We start from the raw sequence: 17,552 nt of genomic DNA on the forward strand, positions 1-17,552 counted from the left end.
TGGACAACTTGGGGGGTGCAGGTATAAAATGTAACAGCTACCGGTCTGTTACTGACGGACTGAGGGCAAGTAGAAGGGGAAAGAAATGCCTTCGCATCCTCTCAACTTGTATGAAATGTCGTTTAGTAATGCTTTTGGGTTTTTATCATTTGTGCCATCATATCGGTTATCACATGTACAAAATTCTGTACTTAACTTCTGATTTATTGAAGAGTAACTTTTATTACTACAATAAAAGTATTTAAAAAGAAAACTACTGTATCAGAAACATAATTTATCATCATCATCATCATCATCATCATCCTTCACGAATTAGGCCTCTGTAGACCAGTTTCGGCCCCATCTAGCAGTCTTCTTAAAGGTCTTCCTGGTCGACGATGTCCTCTAGGTTTAAACATAATTTATAACATCTCAAATTACAAATGATAAGTCTGCAGGATGCTGTGAAAAATCCATTTAACACTCATGAACTTCGAAGTTTCATTTTCATATGTAATGAAAGCAAAATAATAATCTCTTCAAACTAGTACCACCTACACTTCTGAATTTATGTCGCATATATGAAATTTAAAACACATCAGAACAATAAAATGGGAAGATGGTTTTAGTGACTGTTTCTTTCCAAAGTCCATTGGGTACCATCTGTCAACAGATTCACCAAATACAGTAAACCCTTGGATTACAAGGAACTCGATTTGCGAGTGATTTGCAAAACAAGTGAACAATGAGGAAACATTTTTGTTTGATAAACGAGCGATGTCTTGCAATACGAGCAGCACGATTTGTACATAACTTGCTTCACTTGTGAGCAATAGGAAGACGCAATGGAAGGAATCTCGTCTGAGGAGGAAGAGGAGAAAAGAGCAGACGAATATCTCGCATCAAATGAGATTAAAGACGTATGTAAAAAGTGGGAAGCAGTACAGAATTGTCCAAATTCATCACCTCGATAAGGCTGAAGCAGTGCGTGAGATAAATCTGTTTAACAACAATGCAATGTCACATTTCTGCAAAATCTTCAAAACGAGGCAAAAGCAGGTGTCATTGGATAGGTTCTTAGTCAAAGCAAAAGATCGCAGTCAGTCAAGCAATCAGAAGTGACTCCGTTAGCGATAGTGAAAATATTTTCTTTAGCAGTTCAAGAAGTTTGCTAAGCAGTAAAACAGATGAAAGACACTCAAAAAACAAAATAGAGTAAAGTAATTTGTATTGAATTTTACCTAAATTATACTGTGCTTTATATGAATAAAAGGTTATGAAATGAATTAATCTAAGTTTGCACTATTTTTATAGAGAAAGTCGCTTTGATATGCGAGTGTTTTGGATTAAGAGCACGTTTTCGAAACGAATTATGCTCATAATCCAGGGTTTCACTGTATATTAATGAGAAATGTTCAGTTTTCAAGCAAACTCTTCACACATTTCTTGAATTTCCTGCAAACTCATCAGAGATTTCAAACTAGTCAGCAGTAAAAGCACTGATGAGTTTAAACAATATGTTAATTACTACTGCATTAGAATCTAAGAGAAGAAAATTAATTTCACGATCAATTTGGCACGTAAGGGCTGTTAGCCAGTCTTCGCTTTGCCCCTTTCACAATAATGGCTTAATTTTTTTTTAATATATCACAAAAATCATAAATGCCTATTCTAAAAGGAAATAATTGGCAATCAGTACAAAAATTCTTTGGCACATGTCAACGGTCTGTTGTCAAAAATGTATCGACAGTTGTAATACTACAAGTTCAATCATGAGCAAGGACATGAAGATTCGGATTACAACACAAAGTTTCTTATTCCTGTTTTAGACAAAACACTTTCGTTAGAACAAGTATTTGAATTAACAGTTTTTTCTTCATAAAATTCAACACTTGTAAACAATGTATTGAAGTGATCTGGTAAAAATGTTACAAGCATGTTTTATATCTTAGGACAAAATATGAATATGAAATTGTGTCTTTAAATGGTCAGATTTGGACTCAAAGAACAATTCAAATCTTTGGAATTGTGCCTTAGTGAGACAGTTGCATTGGACATATTATGCAATGTCTCCTATAACAGTGATATGTATTTTCTCACCATTAAGAGATTGACTGTGTATTGTTGACTGGACATTTGTGTATTTTATTCAGATCACAAATTAAATATGGAAGTGTAAAAACACAAGTGATCACTAAAATATATATGTGTTTAATTCTTCTTGAAGGTGATGTGCCAAGTTTAAAACTAAGTAATGAATTAGATTAACAAATAAAATCAGTCAGAATTAAATACAACTTGAAAGTTCAGTCAGTAGCAAATATTGTACTGGAGATATGTGAAATATCTGTAACAAAATCATGGAAAACTCTTCTATTGCAGTCAATGATTATCATAATCTTAACCTGAATTAGACAAATTTGTGTAATTTTAATTAAAATACAGTAACCATGCCTCACTCTCTGACTTGAAACACTTTTACAAGTACAGATATAGTATATAAAAGTTTCTTTTTACACCCAGTGTATAGAGAGTGTATCATTCAGAGGAACCTTCAAATTTTCCACCTTCAGGAACTGCAAACAGAATAAATAATAAAATTAGGATTAAACACGATTTTTTAAACTCACTTTACCTGTGCATAAATGTTCAAACATTTTTGGTTTCCAAATGAAAGAATGATCTGGTTCCATAATTTCTGATGAACTTGTCACATACAATTCCGGTTAAAACATTAAGATAAAAGTAACAGTAATCATATATTCGCAATTTCTCTAATCTATCTGTCGTTTCCAATATATGACCTGATATGTGAACAGATATAAAATATCTCTGCTTCCATTGGTTAAATTAAAAAATTAAAGGTAATTTTTTACGAAACTTGACATTTAGTAATTTTACAATATTTCAACACATGTGGCAAATACTTTCTCATTACACATTTTAAGAGCTTCACAGTAATTCAGTTCCTCTACCACATTGCAAATGACACTGCAGATTATAGTTAATTTTCTTTAATTATTATTCAAAAGCCACAGCTAAATGAAATCACTTATAATGCATAATGTAAATGGATTATACAGCACTATAACCACAAAATTATGACATTTGATTTTGTAATATAACGTAACGTAACGTAACGTAACGTAACGTAACGTAACGTAATGTAACATAACATAACATAACATAACATAACATAACATAACATAACATGCGTAATGTAATATAATACAATATAATAAATATTATATTGGCGGGCCAGGGAAACAACTCAAAATTTAAAGTTTTGATAAACATGCATTTTAAAGCTAATGTTGCTGTGAAAAAGCCAAGGATCATTGAAATTACTCTAAATTCTGTTAATGATGTTTTATATGTACTGTAACTTTCTAATTAGTGTGTGTTAATTGGAGTTTTCACAGCAATATTAAGCTACAAAGTGCAGCTTTCTCGAAACTTTAAATTTTGAGTTATTTCCCTTTTGAACTGGCCCGTCAACACCCCAACTCTGGCTACTAGCAACAGGCATCTATAATGAACACCAATAAAAAATACCCCTCATTTCTCGTGAAAAACAATAACTGAATAGACTACAGTGGACTATAGTGGACTTTATGTTGTCAGCAAACAGCTGGATACATTAAGAAGATTAATTGATTGAACTGATCCGTCAATATTATTGCTGTAGAACTGAAGCCAGATGGTCGATGGCGAGTCCTCAGCCTCACTTCATTTCACCCCATTTGGTCTGATTATCTGGTTGGGTTTTTACCGAGGTTTTCCCCAACGATAAGGCAAATGCCGGGTAATCTTTTGGCGAATCCTCGGGCCTCACATCATCTCACTACATCTCGCCAAAATATTGTAAAAAAATTGTAGAAAATTACAAAATTGTAAAACTGTAAAAATTGAAAATATTGTAAAAATTGTAATAGTAATATTGTAAAATTTTGACTTGTTCCACATCTTAAAGCTTCATTGCTCATGTAAGATCTATGGAATATAATAAATGAAATGAAATTGTCTTTATAAACACAAGTAGCCTAACATGTCATAGAAACGTGGAATATTTATCCTAAATTACATAAAGAATTAATATTTACGTATATGTTATCGATCAAATTCCAGCAGAATTAATACAAGAGGGTGGAAGTGCATTATATAGCGAAATTTATAAATTTGTACTTGCTATTTGGGAAAAGGAAATTGTACCAGAACAATGGAAGGAGTCCATAATTGTACCTATTTTTAAGAAGGGGGACAAAACCAACTGTGGTAACTTTCGAGGAATATCACTTTTGTTGACGTCGTACAAAATTTTGTCCAATATTCTTTTGAGAAGATTAACTCCGTACGTAGATGAAATTATTGGGGATCATCAGTGCGGTTTTCGGCGTAATAGATCGACTATTGATCAGATTTTTTGTATTCGACAGATAATGGAGAAAAAATGGGAGTATAAGGGTACAGTACATCAGTTATTCATAGATTTCAAAAAGGCATATGACTCGGTTAAGAGGGAAGTATTATATGATATTCTTATTGAATTTGGTATTCCCGAGAAACTAGTTCGATTAATTAAAATGTGTCTCAGTGAAACATACAGCAGAGTCCGTATAGGTCAGTTCCTATCTGATGCTTTTCCAATTCACTGCGGGCTAAAGCAGGGAGATGCACTATCACCTTTACTTTTTAACTTCGCTCTAGAATATGCCATTAGGAAAGTTCAGGATAACACAGAGGGTTTGGAATTGAACGGGTTACATCAGCTTCTTGTCTATGCGGATGACGTGAATATGTTAGGAGAAAATACACAAACGATTAGGGAAAACACGGAAATTTTACTTGAAGCAAGTAAAGTGATAGGTTTGGAAGTAAATCCCGAAAAGACAAAGTATATGATTATGTCTCGTGACCACAATATTGTACGAAATGGAAATATAAAAACTGGAGATTTATCCTTCGAAGAGGTGGAAAAATTCAAATATCTTGGAGCAACAGTAACAAATATAAATGACACTCGGGAGGAAATTAAATGCAGAATAAATATGGGAAATGCATGTTATTATTCGGTTGAGAAGCTCTTATCATCCAGTCTGCTGTCCAAAAATCTGAAAGTTGGATTTATAAAACAGTTATATTACCGGTTCTTCTGTATGGTTGTGAAACTTGGACTCTCAATTTGAGAGAGGAACATAGGTTAAGGGTGTTTGAGAATAAGGTGCTTAGGAAAATATTTGGGGCTAAGCGGGATGAAGTTACAGGAGAATGGAGAAAGTTACACAACGCAGAACTGCACGCATTGTATTCTTCACCTGACATAATTAGGAACATTAAATCCAGACGTTTGAGATGGGCAGGGCATGTAGCACGTATGGGCGAATCCAGAAATGCATATAGAGTGTTAGTTGGAAGACTAGAGGGAAAAAGACCTTTAGGGAGGCCGAGACGTAGATGGGAGGATAATATTAAAATGGATTTAAGGGAGATGGGATATGATGATAGGAGTGGATTAATCTTGCTCAGGATAGGGACCGATGGCTTATGTGAGGGCGGCAATGAACCTTCGGGTTCCTTAAAAGCCATTTGTAAGTAATTAAGTTGTTGTTGTTTTCTAATGCCAGGCATTTGACAATAAAGTCATTTGACCTCTTGCACTCCAATATTTTTCAAAGATATTATCATGACCAGCCACTGAAGCACAGATTTTGAGGTGTTCCGAAACCATTTCTTGGTTTGAGTTGCACAATGGACAGTTAGGGGACTGATATATTCCAATTCTATGCAGGTGTTTGGCCAAACAATCATGGCCTGTTGCTAATCTAAATGCAGCTACAGACGATTTTCGTGGTAAATCGGGAATTAACTGTGGATTTTGATGCAGAGAGTTCCATTTTTTCCCTTGGGATTGTGTTATCAAATTTTGTTTGTTGAAGTCTAAGTATGTAGATTTAATAAATCTTTTCACAGAGTAATACATAGATTTAGTAACAGGTCTGTAAGTAGCAGTGCTGCCCTTCTTTGCTAAAGCATCCGCATTCTCGTTTCCCAGGATTCCATAATGGGATGGTATCCATTGGAATACAATTCTTTTATTGAGTGATATTAATTGAGAGAGCATTTTAGTTATTTCTGCTGTTTGAGATGAAGGTGTGTGTTTAGAGACTATTGATAGAATAGCTGCTTTGGAGTCCGACAATATAACTGCATTTTTAAATTTACTGATGTGGCATAGAAGTATGTTTAAACTGTATTATTTATCATCAGTTATTATGACGCAGAATCAAGTACCCGCCATTAAAAAATACGAAACAGTAATACTGGCATTTGTTAGAATCTGTACTAAAAGAAACGTAACTACAGAACTAGCTGCAGTGAAAGTAGAATCAACTGATAACTGTGAAGATGAAGACGACTGTTGTTTTCGAAACTCATTTTAAACATATATGAATGTTAAATCAAACATAACTGTAGATATACAGATAAATGTCTTTCCAGAAACTGGTCATTAATAGGTCTAAAACCTAACATGATGATGAATGATAAATTCGTGATCATGATGAATAAATTAAGTTGTGTACGAAATGAAGCTGTGTTGGGAAGAGTGGGTGAAGAAAGAATGATGCTGAAACTGATGAGGAAGAGGAAAAGGAATTGGTTGGGTCACTGACTGAGAAGAAACTGCCTACTGAAGGATGCACTGGAAGGAATGAATCATATTTGGAGACAAAGAGGAAAGCAGAAAATAGAAAAGATTGGAGAAAGCTGGGTTTGCAGTGAAAGACCTGCCCTTGAATAGAACCGAATGTATGAATAGTGAATAACTAACTCTACAAGACATACTCTTCCTCCTCCTCCTCCTCCTCCTCCTCCACTTCATGGTTTAGGCATCTGCCTGTTCCGATTTCAGAGTTGATCTTGCCAATGCTTTTGGGTCATCCAACTTCTCTCATTCCCATTGGTTTGTATTCCAAATCTAATATGGGGAGTCCTGTATCTGACATTCTACTTACATGTTGTAACCACTTGTCAATGTAATCTTTTATTTTATCTTTTATGGCATAGATGTTTAGTTCGTCCCTTATTTCTTGATTTCTTAGTCTAGTCTTGTGCACCCTTTTGTACTTTTCATAAATCACATTTCTGCACTCTGTATTTTACTTTCGGATTTCTGTGTAAGTACCATGTTTCGGTACCGAAGACCAAAGTGGGTACAGTCATTGTTTTATAAAACTTTAACCTGGTTTCATTTCTTGTTTTATTTTTAAGTGTCTGACGAATGGTACCGCATTTATTTTGAAATTTTGATATTTTTTTGGTTGTATCTTTTTCCACTTCATTATTTACATTTAATTCATATCCTAAGTAGTTAATATTTTTAGTTGTTTACTAGGTTCTCCACCAAGCGTGATTTTTGATCTCACAAGCGATATGCCCCAAAAGACCATTATTTTCGTCTTCTCTATTGATATTTTAAAATTATATAATTTACATACATTATTTACATGGTACAGAGAGACTTGCAGGTCCTCTTCAATTTTTTGCAATATTATATCATCAGTGTATAATAAAATGTTGTTGTTGTTTTCTAATGCCAGCCGTTTGACAATAAAGTCATTTGACCTCTTGCACTCCAATATTTTTCAAAGATATTGTTATCGTCAGCCACTGAAGTACAGATTTTGAGGTGTTCCGAATCCATTACTTGATTTGAATTGCACAATGGGCAGTTAGGAGACTGATATATTCCAATTCTATCCAGGTGCTTGGCCAAACAATCATGGCCTGTTGCCAATCTAAATGCAGCTCCAGACGATTTGCGTGATAAATCGGGAATTAACTGTGGATTATGATGCAGAGAGTTCCATTTTTTCCCTTGAGATTATGTTATCAAATTTTGTTTGTTGAAGTCCAAGTATGTAGATATAATAAATCTTTTCACAGAGTAATACGTAGATTTAGTAACAGGTCTGTAAGTAGTATAATAAAATGTTCATACTTGTATCCCGATTCAATTTTATATCAAAATTAATAACCGTTTCCAATTTTAGATGATGTCATTGATATAAATGTTAAAAATAGTACAGCCTTGTCTAACACCTCTGTTGATTAAAATTTCTTCAGTTATTGCATTTCTCGTATTTATTCTTATTTCTGAGTCGCAATAGATAGCATTGTTCTCTCATAATAGCCCATAATTTATTCTTATTCACTTAGTCAAAAGCCTTTTCTAAATTTATAAAGGTGATACAAGACATACTTTGCAACTATTTTGCACGCCACATGATGAAGGCTGATAGTGCTACTGCAGACTATTAAAGTGCCGCTTAACAGTGTATATCAGTAATACAAAGCTATAATGAGTTACTCATGAACCTATGCACTTTTGTTTAGACATTTCAGAATGTACAGAATGAATGTCTTGGTAGTAGTCCTCTTCTATGTAGGTAACAACTTTCGCAAGACTGTCTACAAGTAGCATACATTTAGGCGCTCTTGTTTACTGCACATGTGCAATGGATTGTATCTGGAACGTAGTAAAATTATGTTGCCCAAATTTTGTTTCTAGGTCTGTACATTTCAGAAAATGCACGTTGATATTATCTAATTTTGGACCACAAAATAAAATGAACGTTGACGCCATTTAGGCACTTCAGCCATATAATGAATACACCATTTCGCGTATTTTGTTATATATCATGTCTCTGATAATCAATGGTGGTAATAATATGATAGAAGATAATTAAAAGATATCCAATAAACCTATGAGGTCGAATAGGAACTAATAGGAGATTATAGGCTTTCATCTCGTTGACATAGTAGGAACTAGGCGGTAAATACTGGGTGTTCATTTCAAAGTGTGTCATGACGTCACTGTTGTTGAGTCGCCGATTTGAAGCGAGTTTCACCTTATATGTCAGAGAAGTTGCCTATTATTCAAAGCGTTCAATCTGAACTTGAGAACGTGTACAATATAACTTGAACGTCGTAGCAACAGATGGTGGTCTGTACGGTCTGTGTGCTACCATAACCTCTTTCGAACTGTGTTTTGCATGAGCAAGTCGTACGCAGAGTATTTGTTATCATTGGTTGCGTATGGCAACATTCGACAACACAAATCAAATGCTCCGTGTCCATGTTGACTGTCGAAGTTAATGTCAACAAATACGTAAGTAATCGTCTTAACCCTATCCCCATATCCCGACTGTACGTGTTTCCAAACAGTTCACATTCCTGCCACTACCGGCGTTACTGTACGTATCGGTACGTACTCTTCAGAATGAACGCCGTACTTACTAGGCAACTTCTCTCTGCGGAAATGTAGGAAGACTGAATTCTCTAGGCTCATCGGCTAGCCACATGACGGCATACAGCAAGCCATGACACACTTTGAACTGAACACCCAGTATATTACTCTAACTAAATCACTTACAGCTAAAAAAAACTGTGTCCAACAGAAAGGAATTTTTGTTATTTTAGTAGATTATTTTATAACGCTTTATCAACATCTTAGGTTATTTAGCGTCTGAATGAGATGAAGGTGATAATGGCAGTGAAATGAGTGAGGGGTCCAGCACCGAAAGTTACCCAGCATTTGCTCATAATGGGTTGAGGGAAAACCCTGGAAAAAACCTCAACCAGGTAAATTTCCCTGACCGGGAATCGAACCCGGGCCGCCTGGTTTCGCGGCCAGACGTGTTAACTGCTACTCCACAGGTGTGGACAACAGAAAGGAACACTAGGACAGTTCTGAAAGTTACAAAGCAGAAATGAAGTCACATCTTCACTGAGAATCAAATTCCGTTTCCTTTCAGTCCAATTGTTTAATCTCTCTCATTAAAAATATTATAAGATTAAACTCACCTTGTTAATAGTGTCATATGAGAAAGGTTTGGAAGCTTGGTTTACAAACACGGACTTCACTGTTGTTTGTATTCCAAGGACAGTGACTTTACCTAAGGGAGGAGCGTCATCATATCCCCACCACATAACAGATCCTGTTACTTTAGACTCAGCCAAGGTGAAGTTCACCAAGTTGTATCGACGATCAGCATATGAATCTGTTACAATGAAAAAGAAAATAATTAGGAACGTTTTAGTTTATAATCCCATTTCGAACATGTAATATGTTTCATAGAATTCAAAGAAAAGACTTTTTAAAGATGGAAACATATTACTATTATTTGTGTATACAGATTTTCATGTAGTTTCTAGATTTCTCAAACACTTTTAACAGATGGCATTGCCAAATTATGTTAGTATTTCATCTTGACCATGATACAGTTAATACTAGGGAACGGATTTTTATGTAAACAACTTTTTTTTTTTTTTTTTGCTTATAGATGAAAAAGAAAAATTCCGAACCAGAACACGGTAATTTGTGTATGAAATTTTATTTCATATAAAAATATATATTTTTGTAATATTTTTATGCAAATCTTCTTCTTCAGTAGGTGCTACAATTTCGTCGAAGTTTTGACCTTCTCAATTAATTTACGCCATTCTTTTCTGTTATGAACAAGATTTGGCCAATTCTTTACATTTTATGTAAACACACATTTTAAATAATTCAGCTATAACTATATTAATATTTAAATTCTTTTCTTTGTTCTAATTTTTTAATTCAATCCAAAAACTTGTACATACTATATATTAATGAAAACACCATGTGAATTTCTTTATTATATATACTGAGTAGTGAACTTAACTACACTTGATTTCTCGCATTTTCGAAGGGGAATCCCTTATCTATGAAATGATAGCTGACGCAATGCATTCGACTCGAATAGTCTCCAGTACATAAGTGAAGAGATTGGGGATATAATGCCAAAAGTGAAGTCAAATGTTCATTCTCACTTGCAGCAATATGTTGCTGAATTTAGTGGAAATTTTACAAGTGGTGTAAAAATTCTGCTCTGTCAAAAATGTGGGAAATCTGTAAATGCGGATCAGCAATCTCAAGTCTTGCAGCATTTAACAGGTAATAAACATAGAATGCCCGCTTCATGTGCAACCTCTAGGCAAGTTCTTTTAGGTGAAGCAGCTTCCTCTTCACATACCCCATTTTCAAAAAATTCTTAATATTACGGAGATTTTTGCAAAGATTGCTTTCATCTGATATTCCTTTATATAATTGAAAATTCCAGAGCTTAATCATTGTTCTCTAGCAGTAAGAAAGTGGGAAATGTTATGGCAGGTGTGATAGAAAATAATGAAATAATTTCCAAGTGGTGTTTTCTATTAGCATGCAGAAAAATCTCTCTCCTTCTCCCTGTATTGTGCATTATTCCAAGACAACTGACATCGATTTGTGATGGATTTTTTTTTTAGTACGTTATTTTATGACGCTTTATCAACAGCTTAGGTTATTTAGCGTCCGAATGAGATGGTGATAATGCCGGTGAAATGAGTCCGGGGTCCAGCACCGAAAGTTACCCAGCATTTGCTCATCTTGGGTTGAGGGAAAACCCCGGAAAAAACCTCAACCAGGTAACTTGCCCCGACCGGGAATCGAACCCCAGCCACCTGGTTTCACGGCCAGACGCGCTGACCGTTTGTGATGGACAGCTTGGAGAAAGTCTTCAATGTTCACTTCAACAGCGAGTTGTTTGAACTCACCACTGTTTCAACATGATTGATGAGTGATTTTTTATAATACATACTTAAAATTTTGTAATATACGTAATACGTAAGAGGAACGACTATAAACAAACACTCATTAAACTGCAGAAAACTAATAAATTATGAATGACAGCAGGTATGAAAGTGCTAAAAATATAAATAAATTTATGTTGAGACAGTTGACACATGCAACTGTGCAGGATGATTCATTATGTTACTTGCACGTATAGTTAGAGAACCAGCATGAAGTGGTGTACAATTTAAAATCTATATAATTAGGTTTAAGACAAACTAATAACTAATTTATACTCACTGAGAGAATCTCCATCATCCCAATACAATGTGCCTTCGGCAAGCCCATCTTTATCAAGAGCAATGAGTAGTTCAAAATAATTTTTCCGGCTGTAAATAGAGCATAACAATTCCACAATTAATATCATAATATGTTCAAGTTTTAATAATAAATGAAATAACAAAGAATAATATATAAATTCCATAATGCAGGACACTTTTTAATGTCAATTTTTATTCATAAAATGTTTTAACTGAACAATTTCAAATATATTTAAATCTTATGGACATATTGATCTATTTAAATGTCACGAAATGCAGTTATATTGTCAGACTCCAAAGCAGCTATTCTATCAATCTTCTCTAAACACACACCTTCATCTCAAACAGCAGAAATAACTAAAATGCTGTCTCAATTAATATCACTCAATAAAAGAATTGTATTCCAATGGATACCATCCCATTGTGGAATCCTGGGAAACGAGAATGCGGATGCTTTAGCAAAGAAGGGCAGCACTGCTACTTACAGACCTGTTACTAAATCTACGTATTACTCTGTGAAAAGATTTATTAAATCTACATACTTAGACTTCAACAAACAAAATTTGATAACACAATCTCAAGGGAAAAAATGGAACTCTCTGCATCAAAATCCACAGTTAATTCCCGATTTACCAGAAAATCGTCTGTAGCTGCATTTAGATTGGCAACAGGCCATGATTATTTGGCTAAACACCTGCATAGAATTGGAATATATCAGTCCCCTAACTGCCCATTGTGTAACTCAGACCAAGAGATGGATTCGGAACACCTCAAAATCTGTGCTTCAGTGGCTGGCCATGATAATATCTTTGAAAAGTATTGGAGTTCAAGAGGTCAAATGACTTTATTTTCAAATGCCTGGCATTAGAAAACAACAACAACAAATGTCACGAAGCCAGTCAAATAATTCCATTCTTGTGAACATAATACACTTTTATTGTTGTATAATTATTGTTAATTGAAGTGTTCCCTGGAATAACATCATCCATTAAGTTATACATACATAAAACTGAATGCAATTACATAATAATCACTGACTCGAACTGTTCTTATATCTGAACCTCTTCACTACCTTTTCTCAAACTGATAAGAGCCACAGTACGTCATATTTGGAAATTCTCCCATGTTAAAAAACTGTATTCTCTTTCCCAAGCTATGAGAAATGTCTCAATCATACCTTTCTGTAGTTGTCATGTTTGGGGCCTGAGTTGGAATGATGCTTCCCCCACGTATCAATAATGGGATGGTATCTAATGGTGCAGGCAATGTGTGCTGTTTACCACTAGCTGGGACTAGAGCCAAAGTGTAGAAATCATACCACAATGCATCTGGAAGGTACGCTGCTACTTCTTTCTTACCCTAGAGAACAGAATGATAACATACAGGTACAAACCTAAAATGAAACAGTGTATCTTTACTTCAAACTAGCAACATTAATTGACGATACGTAAGGTAAACTGCTGAAACTGACAGAGGCCAGAATGAGCAAAATTCATAATAATCAATCAATCAATCAATCAATCAATCAATCAATCAAAGGACATTATGGAGCATCTAGATTCCATATCGATTTCACAAAACGCTTCCACTCTGTTCTGTCTTTTGCTAGTTCCTCCCAGTTAGTAATTCCCATTTCCCTGCATTCCTTCTGAATTTTATCTTTTCATCTATTTCGAGGTCTTCCCAGTCGCCTTCTGTTGTTAAAGGTATTCATATATATTTGTTTCACGCTGCTCCAGTCATCCATACATATAACATGTCCTGCCCAATTTGATCTTCTGGTCCTTATTACATCTAAAACTGTCGGTTGATTATAAAGTATGTGAATATCATTATTATGTCGAATTTTCCACTTGTTTTCAAGTGGGTCAAAAATTGGTACCCAAAAATTTTCCTCAACACTTTGTTTTCAAAAACCATTAATTTGTGTTTTTTTTCTTTTTAGTTAAGCTCCATGTTTCTGATCCATATAATGGTACAGGTTGGATTAGTGTTTTGTACAAAATGATTTTTAAATTTCTGGTTAAAAAACGGGAAGATAATAATTTGTGAACAGCATAAAAAGTTTTGTTTGCATTATGTAGTCTATTAAGTATTTCATGTTTTCTGTCATTAGAATTGTTTATCAAAACACCAAAAGTATAATTTTTTTTATTTTAAGTCTATTGGGAATCCTTTTTATTTTAGTGATTACCATATATTTTGTTTTACTCTCGTTAATATTTAATCCAATGTTTTGTGCTTTTTCCATTAATTCTATAAATCTGTCTTATTTCAACCTCATTTCTTCCTATTAATAATAAATCATCAGCATATGCAAAAATTTTATAATCAACTTAATTAACACATAAAGCTAAACTAGAGAATTAGGTACCACAACTTTCAACCACGCTATTAAGATGATGTCAATATGTGGGCTTGTGTATCTGTGACGTCATTACCAGGAGAAATTTGGCTTTTTCCTCTTTCCCTCCCTTCTTCTCAACATTACTGAGAGGATTGAGTTTGATGAGAAGATTACTATAAATTAGACGCACTAACAGTGATAAGGTTAGGTAAGGTTTGATAATGAGATATATTAGTGTCAATTAGACGCAATGTCAGTGATAAGATTAGGTAGAGTTTGATGAGGAGGCACATGAGTGTCAATAAGACGCATTGTCGATTTCAATAATATTCTCTGCATAACATCATATTTCTCTTTCATTTCACTGCAATAACATGTTATAATAGCTTCGAAAAGGTGCATTCTCTTTTAGGCATTCAGAAAACCCGTAAATCTTGCACTTCACTAATGAAATGATTTGTTAAAGAATATAGACACGAATTTTTACTATCAACATTTCGATTCTCTTTTGTTTCACGTAGCTCAGCACAGACTGGTCACTAGTGGTGAGTATAGTCAGCGCTGCTCCACAGTCCATATGATCCAGTTATTAAAACATTACAATCAGCAAATAAGTGTCATTCAGACCATGTGATAAAATTCTAAACAAAATGTGATATCATTCTCAGTGACCGAGCTTTTGCCCTGTTTGCCATTAGAGCTATGGATCAGGGTTCAAACTTGGCTGTATATGGCTTCTTTCTGAAAAGAAGTAAAATTTAGCTGCCATTTCTTAACTACGTCAAAATTCATCATGAGTATTTCTCATAAATATTTCTGAATAAAAGAAAATGAAACTTTTGGCGAACAAAATCTACGACTAACGAATTTTATTACATCAGATATTTATAAGTAACCACATACACTCTTAAATCTGCGGTGTAGTGATCTCTGATGGAGAGAGGAGGGGGACAAAACACTATACCAGTATCCAAGTTCTTATTTTATGCTGAAAGGAATTATTTTATTTTATTCGAAATGATTTTTTTTTCTTTTTTAAACCTTTATTGTTGTAAATATGTCTGAAAAGCATGACATTTCAAAGGTCAATCTGCTTTCTCCTTATGCAAGAAGGAAACATAATGAGCTGGCTGCTTACAACTGACTATTCCACTTAGCTGACATACTAAACAAATAGCTAGATTTAAAAAAAAAAAAACGAAAGAGGTAGTTGACTAACATACTGAAAAAATAGCCAGATTAAAAAAGAAAAACGAAAGAGATAGATGAGTTTCACTAAATGACAATATAACATTTCCAAAATACAATTAGTATAATCTGTAATTTACATGAAAATTACCCATACATTTAATGCTCATTATTTAAAAACAATGTCATTATCCTTCTTGCTTTTAATAACATAACAACAATATTTAGTTTTTCTTCAAAATTTGACATATGCTAAGGTTTTCCATACCTTTCTTCTCATATTCCGGACGTAACAGAAAATTTGGTGATGACAGCATGATAATTCTAAATGGTGGCTATTAACTTGTCAAAAGTTACTAATCATCTGTTTTATGTCGTAATTCAGAATATTATCTTCTGAATTTTAGGAGAATAATGATATTCTCATATGGATGTTCCTCCCTTAGATTGAATAAAATTAAATTTAAAAAATTGACACTTAGCACAGTTTTTTTTTTTTAATAGACTAGATGACAAAAGCTTTACAACTGAATAACAGCAGGTATTTCCCATATTTATTCTACGTTTAATTTCCTCTTGAGTGTATTTATATTTTTTTACTGTCGCTCCAAGGTATTTGAATTTCTCCATCCTTCTCAAAGGATAAATTTCCAATTTTTATATTTCCATTTCGTATTATATTCTGGTCACGAGACAAAATCATATACTTTGTTTTTTCGGAGTTTACTTCTAAACCTATCTCCTTATTTCTAGAAGTAGTTCTAGGAGCTATAAATATATACTACTTACTCACCTCCTCCAGAACAGGAATAATCATTAATGCTGAACCCCAGAGGAACTGTTCATCAATACTGTATGTTTGTACATCTGATGGAAATCTGTTACAAAGAAATACAATAAATTAAATTATTGTACTTAAGAATTCAAAGTCACTTTTCTTAAAAAAAAAAAAAATTAAAAGTTTACACAAGTCTTGAGAGATTCACAGTTTACCAAGTGTTCCATAATTGAATCAGTCGGAGCTAAAAGGAATTAAGTCACTTTTTACAACTTTTCAGGAGGAGCAAAAAACATTCCACTAATAACACAAATATTATATTTTTATGTTATAGAAGACAAAAGAATATTTAAAAGTCTTAGTTCCTTCTTCCTCTGTTCAATGCGCATGACATCTGTTGTTCAAATTGTTGCATAACCCAAAACTGCATATTTTGACTTACCGTCGAGCGGGGTGACTTTGTGCTATGAGGGTGACTTTGTGCCATTCGCGCATTTAATAAAAAAACGTATGGAAGTAGTCTTTAAAACCGTCACAAGGTTTTAAAGACTACTAAACGTAAGGAAGTAGACTTTAAAACCTTGTCACGGTCTTAAAGAATACTTCCATACGTTTTTCGCGAATGGCACAAAGTCACCCTCATGGCACAAAGTCACCCCTTGCGACGGTACTTCCTTTTAGCTCCGACCGATTCAATTGTATTTTCGTCTTTTCTTTATAACAAGCAATTTGAAAAAAAAAATTATAATAAATCAATTCTATGTTCCATATCTTTCAAAGAATTTTTTTTTCAATGGTAGAGCCCTTGACTTGTTGCTATTTGTTCCCAACTCTACAAGCAAGTTCACAGATGTCACTAGTGTGAAGAAGTGTAAACCACTTAGTTCATCAGAGACTATCCAGAGTGCACCATAGGCAGTGAGTATACATTACACTTGTAATAAATGATCATGGAGAATTGATGGAATGTCACATGGGAACTGGAGTTTATGGAGAAAACCTCTGTGTTGGCTAGACCACAGGCTTGCCCACCACAAGTTATAAATTCAGGGTAGAGCAGGATTTGAACTCAGGCCCCCTTGCTCCAGAGTTCTAGCAGTGAAACACCATGGCAGTTGCTTCAAAGAATACATTCATCTTGAATTTTAATTTTCAGCTTTTAAATCGTGGAGATAGTTGAAACTAATTTTCTCTTCTACAATTCGTTTTATAAACTTGTATGGAAAATTATTTTGTTTTTCTTTTGATTTTGGTTAATTTCTTTGCCGACATATTAGCTGTCATAATCTAAATATATTAATGCTG

General features: G+C 34.1%; 1 protein-coding gene across 1 annotated transcript in view; it reads right to left on the reverse strand.

Moving 5' to 3' along the window:
* Positions 1–1,046: 1,046 nt before the first annotated feature.
* Positions 1,047–17,552, reverse strand: part of LOC138713290 (lysosomal alpha-glucosidase-like) — a 56,957-nt gene continuing 40,451 nt past the window's right edge. Inside the window, exons 14-18 of the mRNA XM_069845270.1 lie at positions 16,263–16,347; positions 13,112–13,293; positions 11,915–12,003; positions 9,844–10,040; positions 1,047–2,555 (exon numbers count right to left, since the gene is read on the reverse strand). Of these exons, the coding sequence (XP_069701371.1) occupies positions 2,493–2,555; positions 9,844–10,040; positions 11,915–12,003; positions 13,112–13,293; positions 16,263–16,347 (616 nt within the window). The 3' untranslated portion in view covers positions 1,047–2,492. The remainder of the gene's footprint in view (positions 2,556–9,843; positions 10,041–11,914; positions 12,004–13,111; positions 13,294–16,262; positions 16,348–17,552) is intronic.

The sequence above is a fragment of the Periplaneta americana genome, chromosome 14, assembly GCF_040183065.1.
Source record: "Periplaneta americana isolate PAMFEO1 chromosome 14, P.americana_PAMFEO1_priV1, whole genome shotgun sequence".
Lineage (NCBI taxonomy): Eukaryota > Metazoa > Arthropoda > Insecta > Blattodea > Blattidae > Periplaneta > Periplaneta americana.